We start from the raw sequence: 22,522 nt of genomic DNA, 5'->3' as shown, positions 1-22,522 counted from the left end.
AACTACTATAATACTGTCCCCCTATGTACAAGAATATAACTACTATAATACTGCCCCCTATGTACAAGAATATAACTACTATAATACTGCCCCTATATACAAGAATATAACTACTATAATACTGCCCCCATGTACAAGAATATAACTACTATAATACTGCCCCCTATGTACAAGAATATAATTACTATAACACTGCCTCCTATGTACAAGAATATAACTACTATAATACTGCCTCCAATGTACAAGAATATAATTACTATAATACTGCCTCCTATGTACAAGAATATAACTACTATAATACTGCCTCCTATGTACAAGAATATAACTACTATAATACTGTCCCCTGTGTACAAGAATATAACTACTATAATACTGTCCCCTGTGTACAAGAATATAACTACTATAATACTGTCCCCTGTGTACAAGAATATAACTACTATAATACTGCTTCCTATGTACAAGAATATAACTACTATAATACTGCCTCCTATGTACAAGAATATAACTACTATAATACTGTCCCCTGTGTACAAGAATATAACTACTATAATACTGTCCCCTGTGTACAAGAATATAACTACTATAATACTGCTTCCTATGTACAAGAATATAACTACTATAATACTGCCTCCAATGTACAAGAATATAATTACTATAACACTGCCTCCTATGTACAAGAATATAACTACTATAATACTGCCTCCAATGTACAAGAATATAATTACTATAACACTGCCTCCTATGTACAAGAATATAACTACTATAATACTGCCTTCAATGTACAAGAATATAATTCCTATAATACTGTCCCCTGTGTACAAGAATATAACTACTATAATACTGCTTCCTATGTACAAGAATATAACTACTATAATACTGCCTCCTATGTACAAGAATATAACTACTATAATACTGCCTCCTATGTACAAGAATATAACTACTATAATACTGTCCCCTGTGTACAAGAATATAACTACTATAATACTGCTTCCTATGTACAAGAATATAACTACTATAATACTGCTCCTATGTACAAGAGTAGAACTACTATAATACTGCCTCTATGTACAAGAATATAACTACTATAATACTGCCCTTTACGAACAAGAATATAACTACTATAATACTGCTCCTATATACAAGAATATAACTACTATAATACTGCTCCTATATACAAGAATATAACTACTATAATACTGCTCCTATATACAAGAATATAACTACTATAATACTGGCATCAACCAAGAGACCATGTACCTCATTATTACCATCATCAAATATTACCAGTGGCACACCAGAACAAGAGTGTCCATCCATAATGAGTCATTTGATCACATGTCAGCAGTGAACCTTATTCTGTCCGAATTGACTTGGGTGAAAAACTTAGAAGTTAACAAAAACGCTAAAAAACTCTGAATTGTGGCGAAATATACATATTTATTAATGTGGGGATAGTTGTATGTAGGCAACCTTGTGTTATGTTTGGAAACTACATTTAATTTATTCTTTCTCTATCCCCTTAACAGCAATGGACTCTAACTAAGTTAAAGTTGTTGAAAGTGGGGTTTGTTTCTGTTTCGTTTCCTTTTTTTTTTATAGGCATGTATATTGTTACATAATTCTTTGTGTTGATATTTCTGGAAGAAATGTATTGTTTATTTCTTGTATGTTTTTTACTAATAAAAATTGCCTCCTATGTAGAAGAATATAACTACTATAATACTGCACCCTATGTACAAGAATATAACTACTATAATACTGCCCCCTATGTAGAAGAATATAACTAGTATAATACTGCCCCCTATGTTCAAGAATATAACTACTATAATACTGCCCCCTATGTACAAGAATATAACTACTATAATACTACCCCCTATGTACAAGAATATAACTACTATAATACCGCCTCCTATGTACAAGAATATAACTACTATAATACTGCCCCCTATGTACAAGAATATAACTACTATAATACTGCTCCCTATGTACAAGAATATAACTACTGTAATACTGCTCCTACGGTATGCACAAGAATATAACTACTATAATACTGCCTCCTATGCACAAGAATATAACTACTATAATACTGCCTCCAATGTACGAGAATATAACTACTATAATACTGCCCCCTATGTACAAGAATATAACTACTATAATACTGCTCCCTGTATACAAGAATATAACTACTGTAATACTGCTCTTATGTACAAGAATATAACTACTATAATACTGCTTCCTATTTACAAGAATATAACTACTGTAATACTGCTCCTATGTACAAGAATATATCTACTACAATACTGCCCCCTATGTACAAGAATATAACTACTGTAATACTGCTCCTATGTACAAGAATATATCTACTACAATACTGCCTCCTATGTACAAGAATATAACTACTATAATACTGCCCCCTATGTACAAGAATATAACTACTGTAATACTGCGCCCTATGCACAAGAATATAACTACTATAATACTGCCTCCTATGTACGAAAATATAACTACTATAATACTGCCTCCTATGTACGAAAATATAACTACTATAATACTGCCTCCTATGTACAAGAGAATAACTACTATAATACTGCCTCCTATGTACAAGAATATTACTACTATAATACTGCTCCCTATATACAAGAATATAACTACTGTAATACTGCTCCTATGAACAAGAATATAACTACTATAATACTGCCCCCTATGTACAAGAATATAACTACTGTAATGCTGCTCCTATGTACAAGAATATAACTACTATAATACTGCCCTCTAGGTACGAGAATATAACTACTATAATACTGCCTCCAATGTACAAGAATATAACTACTATAATACTGCCTCCTATGTACAAGAATATAATTATTATAATACTGCCTCCTATGTACAAGAATATAACTACTATAATACTGCTCCCTATATACAAGAATATAACTACTGTAATACTGCTCCTATGAACAAGAATATAACTACTATAATACTGCCCCCTATGTATAAGAATATAACTAATGTAATACTGCTCCTATGTACAAGAATATAACTACTATAATACTGCCTCCTATGTACAAGAATATAACTACTATAATACTGCCTCCTATGTACAAGAATATAACTACTATAATACTGCCTCCTATGTACAAGAATATAACTACTATAATACTGCCTCCAATGTACAAGAATATAACTACTATAATACTGCCTCCTATGTACAAGAATATAACTACTATAATACTGCCTCCTATGTACAAGAATATAACTACTATAATACTGTCCCCTGTGTACAAGAATATAACTACTATAATACTGTCCCCTGTGTACAAGAATATAACTACTATAATACTGCTTCCTATGTACAAGAATATAACTACTATAATACTGCTCCTATGTACAAGAGTAGAACTACTATAATACTGCCTCTATGTACAAGAATATAACTACTATAATACTGCCTCCTATGTACAAGAATAGAACTACTATAATACTGCCTCCTATGTACAAGAATATAATTACTATAATACTGCCTCCTATGTACAAGAATATAACTACTATAATACTGCCTCCTATGTACAAGAATATAACTACTATAATACTGCTCCCTGTATACAAGAATATAACTACTGTAATACTGCTCCTATGTACAAGAATATAACTACTATAATACTGCCCCCTATGTACAAGAATATAACTACTATAATACTGCCCCCTATGTACAAGAATGTAACTACTGTAAAACTGCCTCCTATGTACAAGAATATAACTACTATAATACTGCTCCCTATATACAAGAATATAACTACTGTAATACTGCTCTTATGTACAAGAATATAACTACTGTAATACTGCTCCTATGTACAAGAATATATCTACTACAATACTGCCCCCTATGTACAAAAATATAACTACTGTAATACTGCTCCTATGTACAAGAATATATCTACTACAATACTGCCTCCTATGTACAAGAATATATCTACTACAATACTGCCCCCTATAAACAAGAATATAACTACTATAATACTGCCTCCTATGTACAAGAATATAACTACTATAATACTGCCTCCTATGTACAAGAATATAACTACTATAATACTGCCTCATATGTACAAGAATATAACTACTATAATACTGCCTCCTATGTACAAGAATATAACTACTATAATACTGTCCCCCTATGTACAAGAATATAACTACTATAATACTGCCCCCTATGTACAAGAATATAACTACTATAATACTGCCCCTATATACAAGAATATAACTACTATAATACTGCCCCCATGTACAAGAATATAACTACTATAATACTGCCCCCTATGTACAAGAATATAATTACTATAACACTGCCTCCTATGTACAAGAATATAACTACTATAATACTGCCTCCAATGTACAAGAATATAATTACTATAATACTGCCTCCTATGTACAAGAATATAACTACTATAATACTGCCTCCTATGTACAAGAATATAACTACTATAATACTGTCCCCTGTGTACAAGAATATAACTACTATAATACTGTCCCCTGTGTACAAGAATATAACTACTATAATACTGTCCCCTGTGTACAAGAATATAACTACTATAATACTGTCCCCTGTGTACAAGAATATAACTACTATAATACTGCTTCCTATGTACAAGAATATAACTACTATAATACTGCCTCCTATGTACAAGAATATAACTACTATAATACTGTCCCCTGTGTACAAGAATATAACTACTATAATACTGTCCCCTGTGTACAAGAATATAACTACTATAATACTGCTTCCTATGTACAAGAATATAACTACTATAATACTGCCTCCAATGTACAAGAATATAATTACTATAACACTGCCTCCTATGTACAAGAATATAACTACTATAATACTGCCTCCAATGTACAAGAATATAATTACTATAACACTGCCTCCTATGTACAAGAATATAACTACTATAATACTGCCTTCAATGTACAAGAATATAATTCCTATAATACTGTCCCCTGTGTACAAGAATATAACTACTATAATACTGCTTCCTATGTACAAGAATATAACTACTATAATACTGCCTCCTATGTACAAGAATATAACTACTATAATACTGTCCCCTGTGTACAAGAATATAACTACTATAATACTGCTTCCTATGTACAAGAATATAACTACTATAATACTGCTCCTATGTACAAGAGTAGAACTACTATAATACTGCCTCTATGTACAAGAATATAACTACTATAATACTGCCCTTTACGAACAAGAATATAACTACTATAATACTGCTCCTATATACAAGAATATAACTACTATAATACTGCTCCTATATACAAGAATATAACTACTATAATACTGGCATCAACCAAGAGACCATGTACCTCATTATTACCATCATCAAATATTACCAGTGGCACACCAGAACAAGAGTGTCCATCCATAATGAGTCATTTGATCACATGTCAGCAGTGAACCTTATTCTGTCCGAATTGACTTGGGTGAAAAACTTAGAAGTTAACAAAAACGCTAAAAAACTCTGAATTGTGGCGAAATATACATATTTATTAATGTGGGGATAGTTGTATGTAGGCAACCTTGTGTTATGTTTGGAAACTACATTTAATTTATTCTTTCTCTATCCCCTTAACAGCAATGGACTCTAACTAAGTTAAAGTTGTTGAAAGTGGGGTTTGTTTCTGTTTCGTTTCCTTTTTTTTTTATAGGCATGTATATTGTTACATAATTCTTTGTGTTGATATTTCTGGAAGAAATGTATTGTTTATTTCTTGTATGTTTTTTACTAATAAAAATTGCCTCCTATGTAGAAGAATATAACTACTATAATACTGCCCCCTATGTAGAAGAATATAACTACTATAATACTGCCCCCTATGTAGAAGAATATAACTAGTATAATACTGCCCCCTATGTTCAAGAATATAACTACTATAATACTGCCCCCTATGTACAAGAATATAACTACTATAATACTACCCCCTATGTACAAGAATATAACTACTATAATACTGCCTCCTATGTACAAGAATATAACTACTATAATACTGCCCCCTATGTACAAGAATATAACTACTATAATACTGCTCCCTATGTACAAGAATATAACTACTGTAATACTGCTCCTACGGTATGCACAAGAATATAACTACTATAATACTGCCTCCTATGCACAAGAATATAACTACTATAATACTGCCTCCAATGTACGAGAATATAACTACTATAATACTGCCCCCTATGTACAAGAATATAACTACTATAATACTGCTCCTATGTACAAGAGTAGAACTACTATAATACTGCCTCTATGTACAAGAATATAACTACTATAATACTGCCTCTATGTACAAGAATATAACTACTATAATACTGCCTCCTATGTACAAGAATAGAACTACTATAATACTGCCTCCTATGTACAAGAATATAATTACTATAATACTGCCTCCTATGTACAAGAATATAACTACTATAATACTGCCTCCTATGTACAAGAATATAACTACTATAATACTGCTCCCTGTATACAAGAATATAACTACTGTAATACTGCTCCTATGTACAAGAATATAACTACTATAATACTGCCCCCTATGTACAAGAATATAACTACTATAATACTGCCCCCTATGTACAAGAATGTAACTACTGTAAAACTGCCTCCTATGTACAAGAATATAACTACTATAATACTGCTCCCTATATACAAGAATATAACTACTGTAATACTGCTCTTATGTACAAGAATATAACTACTGTAATACTGCTCCTATGTACAAGAATATATCTACTACAATACTGCCCCCTATGTACAAAAATATAACTACTGTAATACTGCCCCCTATGTACAAGAATATAACTACTATAATACTGCTCCTATGTACAAGAATATAACTACTATAATACTGCCTCATATGTACAAGAATATAACTACTATAATACTGCCTCCTATGTACAAGAATATAACTACTATAATACTGTCCCCCTATGTACAAGAATATAACTACTATAATACTGCCCCCTATGTACAAGAATATAACTACTATAATACTGCCCCTATATACAAGAATATAACTACTATAATACTGCCCCCATGTACAAGAATATAACTACTATAATACTGCCCCCTATGTACAAGAATATAATTACTATAACACTGCCTCCTATGTACAAGAATATAACTACTATAATACTGCCTCCTATGTACAAGAATATAACTACTATAATACTGTCCCCTGTGTACAAGAATATAACTACTATAATACTGTCCCCTGTGTACAAGAATATAACTACTATAATACTGTCCCCTGTGTACAAGAATATAACTACTATAATACTGTCCCCTGTGTACAAGAATATAACTACTATAATACTGTCCCCTGTGTACAAGAATATAACTACTATAATACTGCTTCCTATGTACAAGAATATAACTACTATAATACTGCCTCCTATGTACAAGAATATAACTACTATAATACTGTCCCCTGTGTACAAGAATATAACTACTATAATACTGTCCCCTGTGTACAAGAATATAACTACTATAATACTGCTTCCTATGTACAAGAATATAACTACTATAATACTGCCTCCAATGTACAAGAATATAATTACTATAACACTGCCTCCTATGTACAAGAATATAACTACTATAATACTGCCTCCAATGTACAAGAATATAATTACTATAACACTGCCTCCTATGTACAAGAATATAACTACTATAATACTGCCTTCAATGTACAAGAATATAATTCCTATAATACTGTCCCCTGTGTACAAGAATATAACTACTATAATACTGCTTCCTATGTACAAGAATATAACTACTATAATACTGCCTCCTATGTACAAGAATATAACTACTATAATACTGCCTCCTATGTACAAGAATATAACTACTATAATACTGTCCCCTGTGTACAAGAATATAACTACTATAATACTGCTTCCTATGTACAAGAATATAACTACTATAATACTGCTCCTATGTACAAGAGTAGAACTACTATAATACTGCCTCTATGTACAAGAATATAACTACTATAATACTGCTCCTATATACAAGAATATAACTACTATAATACTGCTCCTATATACAAGAATATAACTACTATAATACTGGCATCAACCAAGAGACCATGTACCTCATTATTACCATCATCAAATATTACCAGTGGCACACCAGAACAAGAGTGTCCATCCATAATGAGTCATTTGATCACATGTCAGCAGTGAACCTTATTCTGTCCGAATTGACTTGGGTGAAAAACTTAGAAGTTAACAAAAACGCTAAAAAACTCTGAATTGTGGCGAAATATACATATTTATTAATGTGGGGATAGTTGTATGTAGGCAACCTTGTGTTATGTTTGGAAACTACATTTAATTTATTCTTTCTCTATCCCCTTAACAGCAATGGACTCTAACTAAGTTAAAGTTGTTGAAAGTGGGGTTTGTTTCTGTTTCGTTTCCTTTTTTTTTTATAGGCATGTATATTGTTACATAATTCTTTGTGTTGATATTTCTGGAAGAAATGTATTGTTTATTTCTTGTATGTTTTTTACTAATAAAAATTGCCTCCTATGTAGAAGAATATAACTACTATAATACTGCCCCCTATGTAGAAGAATATAACTAGTATAATACTGCCCCCTATGTACAAGAATATAACTACTATAATACTGCCCCCTATGTACAAGAATATAACTACTATAATACTGCCCCCTATGTACAAGAATATAACTAGTATAATACTGCCCCCTATGTTCAAGAATATAACTACTATAATACTGCTCAGTATGTACAAGAATATAACTACTATAATACTGCCCCCTATGTACAAGAATATAGCTACTATAATACTGCTCCTATGTACAAGAATATAACTACTATAATACTGCCCCCTATGTACAAGACTATAACTACTATAATACTGCTCTCCCCTATGTACAAGAATATAACTACTATAATACTGCTCCTATGTACAAGACTATAACTACTATAATACTGCCCTCCCCTATGTACAAGAATTTAACTACTATAATACTGCTCCTATGTACAAGAATATAACTACTATAATACTGCCCCCTATGTACAAGAATATAACTACTATAATACTGCCTCCTATGTAGAAGAATATAACTACTATAATACTGCCCCCTATGTAGAAGAATATAACTACTATAATACTGCCCCCTATGTACAAGAATATAACTACTATAATACTGCCCCCTATGTAGAAGAATATAACTAGTATAATACTGCCCCCTATGTTCAAGAATATAACTACTATAATACTGCCCCCTATGTACAAGAATATAACTACTATAATACTGCCCCCTATGTACAAGACTATAACTAGTATAATACTGCCCCCTATGTTCAAGAATATAACTACTATAATACTGCTCAGTATGTACAAGAATATAACTACTATAATACTGCCCCCTATGTACAAGAATATAGCTACTATAATACTGCTCCTATGTACAAGAATATAACTACTATAATACTGCCCCCTATGTACAAGACTATAACTACTATAATACTGCTCTCCCCTATGTACAAGAATATAACTACTATAATACTGCTCCTATGTACAAGACTATAACTACTATAATACTGCCCTCCCCTATGTACAAGAATTTAACTACTATAATACTGCTCCTATGTACAAGAATATAACTACTATAATACTGCCCCCTATGTACAAGAATATAACTACTATAATACTGCCCTCCCCTATGTACAAGAATATAACTACTATAATACTGCCCCCTATGTAGAAGAATATAACTAGTATAATACTGCCCCCTATGTTCAAGAATATAACTACTATAATACTGCCCCCTATGTAGAAGAATATAACTAGTATAATACTGCCCCCTATGTTCAAGAATATAACTACTATAATACTGCCCCCTATGTACAAGAATATAACTAGTATAATACTGCCCCCTATGTTCAAGAATATAACTACTATAATACTGCCCCCTATGTACAAGAATATAACTAGTATAATACTGCCCCCTATGTTCAAGAATATAACTACTATAATACTGCTCAGTATGTACAAGAATATAACTACTATAATACTGCCCCCTATGTACAAGAATATAACTACTATAATACTGCCTCCTATGTACAAGAATATAACTACTATAATACTGCCTCCTATGTACAAGAATATAACTACTATAATACTGTCCCCCTATGTACAAGAATATAACTACTATAATACTGCCCCCTATGTACAAGAATATAACTACTATAATACTGCCCCTATATACAAGAATATAACTACTATAATAACTGCCCCCTATGTACCAGAATATAGCTACTATAATACTGCCCCCTATGTACAAGAATATAACTACTATAATACTGCCCCCTATGTACAAGAATATAACTACTATAATACTGCTCAGTATGTACAAGAATTTAAAGGGGTTGTCCCGCGCCGAAACGGGGTTTTTTTTTTTTTTTTAACCCCCCCCCCCCCCCCGTTCGGCGCGAGACAACCCCGATGCAGGGGTTAAAAAAACAACCCGCACAGCGCTTACCTGAATCCCGGCGGTCCGGCGTCTTCATACTTACCTGCTGAAGATGGCCGCCGGGATCCTCTGTCTCCGTGGACCGCAGGGCTTCTGTGCGGTCCATTGCCGATTCCAGCCTCCTGATTGGCTGGAATCGGCACGTGACGGGGCGGAGCTACACGGAGCCGGCATTCTACACGAGCGGCCCCATAGAAGACTGCAGAAGACCCGGACTGCGCAAGCGCGGCTAATTTGGCCATCGGAGGGCGAAAATTAGTCGGCTCCATGGGAACGAGGACGCCAGCAACGGAGCAGGTAAGTATAAAACTTTTTATAACTTCTGTATGGCTCATAATTAATGCACAATGTACATTACAAAGTGCATTATTATGGCCATACAGAAGTGTATAGACCCACTTGCTGCCGCGGGACAACCCCTTTAACTACTATAATACTGCTCCTATGTACAAGAATATAACTACTATAATACTGCCCCCTATGTACAAGAATATAACTACTATAATACTGCCCTCTATGTACAAGAATATAACTACTATAATACTGCCCTCCCCTATGTACAAGAATATAACTACTATAACACTGCCCCTATGTACAAGAATATAACTATAATAATAATAATCTTTATTTGTATAGCGCCAACATATTCCGCAGCGCTTACATAGACAGGGGGGAATACAGAAAGACAAAATACAAACATTACAGAACCACGGTTACATATAGTAATCAGTTGATGGAAACAATAGGGGTGCGGGTCCTGCTCCAACGAGCTTACATACTACAAGTAATGGGGTGATACAGAGGGTAAAGGGGCTGGAGATGTGCACGGTATGGCGAGGTGGAGAGTGAGCGATGTTATACACAGACAATGGTCAGACATTTAGCCGTGTGACGGCAGAAACAGTATGACTGCAGGAGCGGTTTATGATGGCTAGCAGGGATTGCAGTCAGTAGGTCAGGGAGCAGGTTATCAGGCGGAGTACAGAGAGGTTTGTTTAGGGAATGCGGTATGCCTCCCTGAAGAGGTGCGTTTTTAGAGCACGCCTGAAGTTCTGCGAGTCCTGGATTGCTCGGGTAGCCTTTGGTAGTGCGTTCCAGAGGACCGGTGCTGCTCTGGAGAAGTCTTGGAGGCGGGAATGAGAAGTTCGAATTAAAGGGGCGCTCAGTCTGGTTTCATTAGCAGAGCGGAGAGCCCGGGCTGGTTGATGGATTGAGATGAGGGAGGCGATATAGGGTGGCGCTGTACTGTGGAGGGCTTTGTGGATGAAGGTAGCGAGTTTGAATTGAATTCTGTATTTAACGGGCAGCCAGTGCAGTGACCGGCACAGGACAGAGGCGTCCGAGTAGCGGCTGGACAGGAAGATGAGCCTGGCTGCCGCATTCAGGATGGATTGGAGAGGGTAGAGTCTGGTGCAGGGGAGGCCAATCAGCAACGAGTTGCAATAATCGAGCCGGGAGTGGATGAGGGCGACAATAAGCGTTTTTAACGTCTCCACAGTGAGAAAAGAGCGGATTCTTGCGATGTTCTTGAGGTGCAGCTGACATGTTCGGGCCAGAGATTGGATGTAGGGGGCAAAAGAGAGATCAGAGTCAAATATGACCCCAAGGCAGCGGGCCTGTTGTCTAGGAGTTATGGTGGCGCCACACACTGAGATGGAGATGTCAGGATGAGGTAGGTTAGTGGAGGGTGGAAATACCAGTAAGTCAGTTTTAGAGAGGTTTAGTTTTAGGTAGAGAGAGGACATGGTGTTAGAGACAGCGGACAGACAGTTAGTGATGTTTTGGAGGAAGGGTGCAGAGATGTCACGGGCAGAGGTGTATAGCTGGGTGTCATCAGCGTACAGGTGGTATTTGAGGCCAAAACTCCTGATGGTTTGTCCAATAGGGGCTGTGTAGATATAGAAGAGAAGGGGGCCAAGGACCGAGCCCTGGGGGACCCCAACAGCAAGGGGAAGAGGAGGGGAGGTAGAGCCAGCAAAGTAGACACAGAAAGAGCGGTCAGATAGGTAAGAGGAGAACCAGGAGAGGGCAGTGTCCTTTAGGCCAATGGAGCGTAGCATACTGAGGAGGAGTTTGTGGTCAACAGTGTCAAACGCTGCAGAAAGGTCGAGGAGGATCAGTAGGGAGTAATCGCCCCTTGATTTGGCTGTCAGTAGGTCATTGGATACCCTAGTAAGGGCAGTTTCTGTCGAGTGTTGAGGTCGGAAGCCAGACTGTAGGGGGTCTAGGAGAGAGTTCTCTGATAAATAGCTTACAAGGCGGGAGTAAACTAGGCATTCTAGTAGTTTGGAGATGAAGGGGAGGTTTGAGATGGGTCTGTAGTTGGAAGCATCAGTCGCGTCCAGAGTCGGTTTCTTTAGCAGTGGGGATATGATGGCGTGTTTGAAAGAAGAGGGAAAGATGCCAGAGGTCAGAGAGAGGTTGAATATAGTGGTGAGATGGGAGATGACCACTGGAGAGAGGGATCGGAAGAGGTGTGAGGGGAGAGGGTCGCTAGCGCAGGTGGTGGGGCGAGCAGAGAGGAGCAATTTGGAGACTTCTTCCTCTGTCGCTGGTCTGAGTACAGACAGTGAGCAGGAGCTAGATGCAGTGCTGACAGGACTAGGGTCAGGGCTAGTCTGGGATTGGGAAGTTATTTCCTGACGGATGTCGTCTATTTTCTTTTTGAAGTAAGCAGCCAACTCTTCAGCACTGAGATCCGTCACTGGGGGCTGCGGTTTTGGGCTGAGAAGGGAGTGAAAAGTATCAAAGAGCCGTTTAGGGTTGTGCGATAATGAGGAGACTAGAGAGGTGAAGTAGACTTGTTTGGCATGGTGGAGGGCGAGGTTGTAGGTTCTGAGCATGAATTTGTAGTGGAGGAAGTCTGGTGCCGTTTGCGATTTCCTCCACAGCCGTTCAGCACTTCTAGAGCACCGCCGGATGAAGCGTGTATGAGGTGTGAGCCAGGGTTGCCGTGTTCTACATCGAATGGCTCGGGTTCTGGGGGGCGCTGCTTCATCCAGGGCATGTTTGAGAGCGGTGTTGTAGTGAGCGGCAGCCAGGTTGGGGCAGGAGAGGAGAGAGATGGGGGACAGAGAGGACTGTAGGGATTCAGCAAAGTCCTGGGTGTGAATGGTCTTAAGGTTCCTGTAGGTACTGTAGGTAGGTGGGTCTGGAGAGATGGTAGGGAGCGTGACAGAGAAAGAGAGGAAGTTATGATCCGAGAGCGGGAGAGGGGAGTTAGTGAAGTTGGAAACAGAGCAGAGACGGAAGAAGACCAGATCAAGAGTGTTGCCATCCCTGTGAGTGGGAGAGGCTGTGAGTTGAGAGAGACCAAGGGAGGAGGTGAGCGAAAGAAGCTTAGAGGCAGATGGGGACATAGGGTCATTAGTGGGGATGTTAAAATCACCTAAGATGAGGGTTGGAATTTCACAGGATAGGAAGTGGGGGAGCCAGGCAGCAAAGTGGTCCAAAAACAGGCGAGGAGCACCTGGGGGGCGATAGATAACTGCTACTCGCATGGACAGCGTATGTACCTCAAATGATGGAAATAACTACTATAATACTGCCCCCTATGTACAAGAATATTACTACTATAATACTGCTCCTATGTACAAGAATATAACTGCTATAATACTGCCCCCTATGTACAAGAATATAACTACTATAATACTGCTCACTATGTACAAGAATATTACTATAATACTGCTCCTATGTACAAGAATATAACTGCTATAATACTGCCCCCTATGTACAAGAATATAACTACTATAATACTGCCCCCTATGTACAAGAATATAACTACTATAATACTGCCCCTATCTACAAGAATATAACTACTACAATACTGCCCTCTATGTACAAGAATATAACTACTATAATACTGCCCCCCCTATGTACAAGAATATAACTACTATAATACTACTCCTATGTACAAGAATATAACTACTATAATACTGCCCCCTATGTACAAGAATATAACTACTATAATACTGCTCACTATGTACAAGAATATAACTACTATAATACTGCTCCTATGTACAAGAATTTAACTACTATAATACTGCCCCTATATACAAGACTATATCTACTATAATACTGCCCCCTATGTACAAGAATATAACTACTATAATACTGTCCCCTGTGTACAAGAATATAACTATTATAATACTGCCAATATGTACTAGAATATAACTACTATAATACTGCCTATATACAAGAATATAACTACTATAATACTGCCCCCTATGTACAAGAATATAACTATTATAATACTGCCAATATGTACTAGAATATAACTACTATAATACTGCCCCTATATACAAGACTATATCTACTATAATACTGCCCCCTATGTTCAAGTGTGGCTTTGTTTACCCAGAATTTTCTTCAAAAGTTTCTTTTCCGCTTCAGACTCAGAGTCCGCTACGGCGCCCTCCACAAAACCCTCATACTCACTTTCTGCATCCGCCACGTTATTCCCGTCGCTTGAGCACTGCGGGAGGATGCGGTCTGCTGTGGGCTATAGCAGAAGTACAGCCTGACGGCCGCCTTCCGTTGACTACAAAGTAAGCCGGCCGCGCGTATTCCCGCGACAATTAGAGCATGCCGCGTTTTCCTTCATGCGGTGGAATTCCACGGTGGAATTCCGCAGCGTGAACATTAAGCTATTAGATTCAATAGAACCTAATAGCTGCAGTATAATGTTGCGGATTTCCGACGCGTAAAACACTGCAGAAATCCAGCCGTGGTCATTAGCCCTCAGGGCTTCTACCCACTTGCATTTTATTAACGCTGCGATATCGCAGGTTTTTTTGTTTGTTTGTTTTTTTTTTCCACGATTGTCAATGGGACTTTCTAACGTTAAAAACCCATCACAACTTTGTGCTTAGCGATTTTTGTGCGATGCGTTTTCAACATTGGAAAGTCCCATTGACAATCGTGTTAAAGAAACGCAGTAATATCGCAGCGTTAAAAAACTGCAAGTGGGTAGGAGCTCTCAGAGTGCCAAAATTCAATTTACTTGGCTATGGATGAATAACTATAGTATTTCATTCTACGTTCTATTTTGGTTCTTAGTTTTTATGTAATTACACAATTTATCTGATATGGTGTAGATTAATGTAGAGAGTGGGTGTGAAACTATGGGAAAAAAAGCACATAAGTCGAGAAAATGACAGAAGAGCAAGGATTAGGGCTGACATGATCACTTTGGGTGAAAACAGTTCATAAAAGATTATACTAGTATAATTGTGGTTTTTTTAAATCTGCCCTAAAATAAACCAAACTATGGACTACAGGACCAGAAAATAGTGTTCTTCAAGTTTCGTGTCCTCCTGCAATTCCCTAGAAGGGAGCTCTAAGAACATCCATGACACAGGCAAGCAGTGGAGCATCACAGACATTTTGTGGAGATTCGGTCAGTTGTGAATCCAAGACCCCAGCGGTGCAAGGCAACTGTGCTTGCCCTTGAGCCACCATACTACCTTGGTCAAATGGTCAAGATCATTACTCCGGTCATGATCCTGAGGCTGCAGAGTAGACCCAAGTGGCTGGATGGTAGTTCTCTAAGTAGACTGCAAAGGGCAGACCAGATATCAGGACCGGATGACTGGAACACTTTGGGCCAGATATGCTGCAGTTGATCAACCAAGGAGCCAGGTCTAGATTACCAAGAATGTTCAAGATTGTAGTGGGATAAGGGAGACAGTAGGAACAAGAAAGAAGAAGCCAAATCCAGGTAGGCCATTCTAAGTGTCCAGACATGTGTTTATTGGGAGTGCACAATATATATTCAATAGCATATGTTTCATTTGTAGACCCACTGATCCTCAATGTACTTATTAATAGCCAGAATCCCATAAATGAGGCAATATGATTGGGGTGGCAAACTAGGAGATTATATGGTCAACTTATCATTTAATGGTGCTTTTACATGATGAGATAAATCTGCCCGGGTTAAAGGGCAGTGACCAACAATGAGCATGTCAGTCAGCAATTGTTCCTCTTGCTTATACAGGTAGATCATCTGCAGTACTATATGCAGTATTGATGATAATTCGTTCTCATACAGCCATCATTTGTTAGTTGCACATCTTCCCATTTCCATTATGAGATGTGCAGTCAACCAGCAAGCATTTTTTATGGTCGCATTAATGAGACAATCAGCTGCTGAAAAGACATTTGCTCATTCATCAGTTTATCGTTGGCCCTTTTACACGACCCAATAACTGGGCAAATGCACGTTTGGGTAAAGGTTTGTGTTCCTCATTAGGCTGTGAAAAAGTAGACCCGGCTGTATCTGGTTGCAGTGGAAGTCCCAAGACCTGGGTCATAGAAGCCGTAAGAGAAGAAAGGTAAAAGGTGAAGTCCCCTGGTGCAAGCACCGAGTCATGACTGACTCCTCGGGTTTCTTGGCAGACTGTTTTTTGCGGGGTGGTTTGCATTGCCTTCCCTAGTCATCTATTACCCCCCAGCAAGCTGGGTACTCATTTTACCGACCTCAGAAGGATGGAAGGCTGAGTCAACCTTGAGCCGGCTACCTGACACATGTGGGGGTTCAACCGGCAACCTTCAGGTCGTGAGCGAGAGTTTAGACCTGCATTTTCCATATGTCTGATTGAGCCACATGGACGTCATAGACGGGGCTGTTCTTCTGGTGGCCTTTAGTAGTCCTTGTGTTAACACCAACATACAACTATAACTCCCAGAAGGGTGATCACCAAGCTTTCAAATATACCCTAATTGCCATTGTGCCTAATTATGGAGTGATACTACAGAAAGGGATCAAGTAAGAGAAGATCATGGTTAATTAAGGGGCTAAAATGACGTTTTACAGTCCAGAAAGTTTTACAAAATCAAAGCAGAGACCCCCCCCCCCCCCCCCCGCCTCCAGCCGACGCCAATCACCACAGCTGGAATACATAGTGCCGAATCGGTTAATAATTTACAACAAGCGCTCGCCATCTCCCGGTGAACAATTAACGCGCTTTATTTGATAAACCTAATTGATAGGGTAATTCTGCACGTTCCCGTCTAATTACATCTCGGCTCACATCTGCGGGATATCATTATTCATTACGGCTATCTAATGGATTTTACAGATTTTGTTTTTGCATCAAAACAAGCGGTTTATGAGCGCAGAAAAGCTGAGCTAAGGTATGAAAAATGACTTACAGAGTGACAAGTCGGCAAATTCGGGCAGACCGGAGGAGGCACAGAGCTGGTAGAAGATGTGGTAGTTCCTCTCGTCCTCCGCCTGGTAATAGGAAGAAGAGTTGGTGTCAAACAAACCGCAATTTACGCCTTAATGAGATCAGCAATTAAAATGTTAACGTGACCTATCACTGCCATATTCATGTATTAGCTCAAGTTGTATTTACCAAAAGTGACATTTTTAATACTGATCATATCAACCATTATCACATATTGGGTAAACCAACTTTTTTAGGTTGTCACAGCTCCTCCCCCTTTAAAGGGGAAGTTGAAAGTATTTAATCTTAATTTAAAAATAAGATACAAATCTGTAAAAGGAAATTAATGGTACTTTTTTTTTTTTTTTTTTACATGTTGTAGCTATTTATCATTTACTTTCAAGAACTTCCTTAGGGTGGCCATATTGGAAACACCTCCTTTCCAGATTATCTGTGTCCATGGTGCAGAAGGGTGTTTGATGGCTGTAATGAATGGAAGCCAAAAGTAAATCGCTCTTTTACATGGGTAGATAATCTGCCCGTGTCAACGACCAATGAGCATGTCTGTCAACGCTCGTTCATTCTATATATACACAAGCAGATTATCTGCTCTGTGGGGACTACCGATTGTTAACATGATCATTCAACCCCATGTAGCTCTTACCGATTGGCCGATCAGGGAGCATTTTTATGTTAAAACATGAAGGAATCTGCCTGTTCATTGGCTGATCGTTTGTCCTTTTACACGGCCCAATTGTCAGGAGAACAAGCGTTCATAGGAAACTTCGCCCCGATAATTAGACCTTTACAGTGTGGGGAGACTGAGTCCCCAAGAAACAGAGGAATAACATGGGAACTGCGTACAGTTTAAAGCTGGCCATACACATTAGCCTAGCATCCTTCAAACCTGCAGCTTTCAGTGGGATCAGACAACCATTAAAGGGCTCATTCACATCAGCACTTTCGTTTTCCGTTCTGCTGTTCCATCACAGGAGCAGCGAGAAATGGAAAAAAAAAAAGTTCTGTTTTACTTCCCATTAATTTCAAGCTTATGTTCGGAGCTTCAGTTAGGCTCCATTCAATTCCTTCTCTTCTTTTTCCTTTAAAAACGGGGAAAATAAGAGTGCAAACAGCAGAGCGTCTTTCCACTAAAAAAATAGAAAGCAAACGGAAAGCCCCTTCTGCTTTTTTATATCAAGTCAACGGGTGACAGAACTGAATTAAAAGACTTTCGTTGGGTTCCATGTTTCTTGTGTGTTTAATTGAGCAGAAGGGAAGAACAAAACCGTCATCTAACGGATGTAAGCACAATGAGATGGAAACAAGCTGATAGAAATAGCCTGTATAATGGCTTTTACAGATCTATCGGATCTAGTAGAAAACCAAAAACTAGGGTTTCCGTTTCATTCCACTTCAATTTTGCTTTGCTATTAGTTTCATTAACAAAAACGGACCAGTTAATAATGGAAAGGAGAACGGTGTTGTAAAGAAGCCCTTGTGTGTATGGGAGCCGCTTGTGACTCTCCCCTACGGGCGCACCGTACTGGTTTATGAAAAGTTATCTGAAAACTTTTACATTTTACGGTTCTGTTTCCAGTTACTTCAGACCACTCAAGTATAACTGAGACATTCATGCTGGTAAGAACTCTTCTTTCTCCTTTTCCCCATGCCTTCCTTTTCACTCCTGTCATACGTTTTGTTTTTTCTCAGGGCACGCAAATGTTTTGTAGTTGTGGCAAAATAATTTGAAATCTTTCCATAAAATATTGTAATATTAACAAAAGCATTTGTTTTTCTTCCATATAAGAATAATACATTCTAAGGCCAACAATGGCAAAAATTCTGATGGCGAAGATGTTTTATTTAAAACCTAAGGCTGGGATCACACGAGCGGAATTTCTGCGAGCTCTTTGCACGGAAAATCCTGGGATAAAGCAGCAAAGTGGACGCCATTTGCAAAAATCTCGTCCAGACGCTGAGGCCAAGCCATGTTGAAATTGACATGCCACGTGGAATTCATAGCCGCGGCATGTTAATTTTATTGCCGTTTTTGCTGCGGCAATCTCTCTGGTGAAGAGCTGGCTGCAGTAGAATAGGCCGCTTAAAAACCCGCGGGACTTCAAGCTGTAGAAATCTCGCTGAATTTCTGTGCGGTCCCGCTGCGGACATTCCGCGACATTTGCGCCCTGTGTGAACCCAGCCTTTAACTTAATTTAAGACTCTAACAGACCTGAATTTTGAAGTTGTGGGGTTCAAAACATCCCTGATTTTTAATGAAATTTAAGATGATTAAAATGCAATGATAAAAAAAAGTGGAAATACAACAATTAAAAAAAAAACAAAAACAAAAAAAAACACGCACACAGATTGCAGCATTCCTGGTTTTTGAGATGGAAGGTCAGAATGTTTTTGTATTTTTTTTTCTTTTATGTAGAATTTTTGAAAACCACAGAAAAAAAACATTTGGAATGTGAGTAAATAGAGCCGTACTGACAGCTAATACCCAGAACGCACAATAGAATGCAGTATGCAGGTTCTGCTCCAGAGGGTCGGCCTTGTGTATAACAGAGACGACTACCTGCTCCTTCCCAGCCTTGTTCTCATCACTTGAGTTTATAGAAAAAAAAAATCAATGAGGCAGAAATCACGAGAGGCTCCCTCCCGGCAGCGGCCACGGAAAGGACATTTGTCATTCACTGGGGAACCGACTTCCATCTCCAAATGTTTCTATTCGGCCGAGATCCTGTCTTCTCATTCCATCACTTGGGCAGGTGAGAAGTAATCTGATTCAATTACTTTTTCGTTCTTTTAGGCAAAGTTTCTTAAAGTTTGTGTCGGGAGATAAGGAAATTAAATTAAGAGGCCTGCAGAGGAGGGGGACACAAATATCACGTGGACACTGCTGTAGACTATGTCGGCGCGATATAGAACTAGCCCCGTTGGCTCAGTGGTTGGACACAGTACGCTCCTCTGCTTGATACTTTACATGGAGAGATCAGATTGGAGATGGATAGAATTAGAATACAACAACATTGTTCTTTTGCCATTTCTTCTGCATAGCTAGAGAAGAGGATGAGGCAGCTAGACAGATGGAGGGATAGATGGGATGTGATAGATGATTGATAGGTGGGGTGTGACAGAGTGAAGGGTGAAGCGGATAGATGGAACGACGGAAGAATTAGACAGACAGACAGACACATAGATGTGATAGATAGAAGCACATGATGGATCCGATAGATAGAATCATGGTCTACTGCCTCCTGTTGATTAAACAGCTGTTCCAAACCCCCTCTGCTGTAGTGCATTGTGGGAGATGTGTACAGCTAGCAACATGTAGGGGTCTGATGTAGAATTTTTGGAGTTCAGTGCATTATGGGATTTATTCTAAGATGCTGCATATACGTCTGAAAGCACAGCTTAGGGTGTGAGTAGAGTAAAGATCATGATGTAACGCTGACACAGTACAAATAATGTTACCTCTGTGGAGCACTTGTCAAACTGAAAGCCAGTGGGCCGAATCCAGCCGCCATGTCATTTCATGTGGCCCGTGAGGTCCAGATGCAGAAGGACCGGCTCTCCACTTTCCCCAGAGGATGCAGCTAGTGTTTGGTTTGGGAGCGAGCGGGTGCCATCCTTGGATTGTGAGCTCCGGCACGCTTCTCCGCACCGCCCTGTTCAACAACTCTTAGGTGGTAGCCAAGCTCTGACGGCCCTACCTGGCACCATAGCCACCCGCCAAGGTAGGAAGCTCGGTATTAAAGAAGTGGAAGGGGCTGGCTATTATCTAACCTGGCCCTAAAGGACATCTTGGCCTTTTACTGACCAAGTGGCGCACTGTAACATCTCTGGTGGAACAATTTTAACTATCGTGTTTCCCCGAAAATAAGACAGTCATATTAATTTTTGCCCCAAAAGAGACGCTAGGTCTCATTTTCGGGGAATGTCTTATTAAACTTACCTAGCAGGCGCGGTCCATGTCCCTGCGCCGCAGCATTGATTGGCCAATTCATAAATGCCTTCATACGTACATATGCATGTATCATGCATATTCACTGCCTACATATGCGATCCCACTGACTTCAATGGGCAATTTCGGACTAAAATAGGATATGCTACAAACATGCATGTCTAAATACCCCCATGCAAATCAATGGGGTTTAAGCTGCCCGTATTGCGCATGTAAAAACTAAACATTTAATACAGAGCACAAATACACTTGTGTGAATGAACCCTTATAAATGGCCCTTTGAAGGTAGCCATAATGCTGCTGTGGCCCTCGGTGAAAATGAGTCCGATACCCCTGCTTGATCATATAGAGCCACCACACTTATAAGGCCATGCATGCTCCTCTGGGAAATATATGCAAATAAGGAAGATGGAACAATGCCTCTGCAGCGCCACCTACTGGATGCCAGCATTCCTGCAAATGAGTATCCGACCCTTTATACAGGTCTTTAGACTAATGATTGGTAATTGAAAAGCGAGCCAGAATTCTAAGTTATTACACAGAGACACCTACCTGGAACACCACACGTGACTTCTCCAGCAGGTAGGTTCTCATATTGGCACCGATGATGTGATATCTCCTGTCAAATCCTATCTGGATGTATTTCCCAAACCGACTGCTGTTGTCATTCCGGGTAGTTTTGGCATTTCCAAGGGCCTGCGGGTGCGAAAATATTAGAGGCAACGTTTAATGTATGATCACGATAAAATGTTTACAATGTGCAGAAAGTAAGAATTTAATTAGTCCAGTTTGTAGAGGGCATTACTGGATTTATGGA

At 38.6% G+C, this 22,522-nt stretch overlaps 1 protein-coding gene across 2 annotated transcripts in view; it reads right to left on the bottom strand.

Annotated features, from left to right (window-relative positions):
• Nucleotides 1–22,522, bottom strand: part of MYO5B (myosin VB) — a 232,136-nt gene that overhangs the window by 81,973 nt on the left and 127,641 nt on the right. For both annotated transcript variants that reach the window (XR_010792791.1, XM_066602561.1), the window contains exons 6-7: nucleotides 22,258–22,401; nucleotides 17,722–17,803 (exon numbers count right to left, since the gene is read on the bottom strand). Coding sequence is in view for 1 of the 2 variants with exons in the window: in XM_066602561.1 (XP_066458658.1) it covers nucleotides 17,722–17,803; nucleotides 22,258–22,401 (226 nt within the window). In the remaining variant the exon portion in view is untranslated. The remainder of the gene's footprint in view (nucleotides 1–17,721; nucleotides 17,804–22,257; nucleotides 22,402–22,522) is intronic.

The sequence above is a fragment of the Eleutherodactylus coqui genome, chromosome 5, assembly GCF_035609145.1.
Source record: "Eleutherodactylus coqui strain aEleCoq1 chromosome 5, aEleCoq1.hap1, whole genome shotgun sequence".
Lineage (NCBI taxonomy): Eukaryota > Metazoa > Chordata > Amphibia > Anura > Eleutherodactylidae > Eleutherodactylus > Eleutherodactylus coqui.
This window is presented reverse-complemented; position numbering and strand designations above follow the sequence as displayed.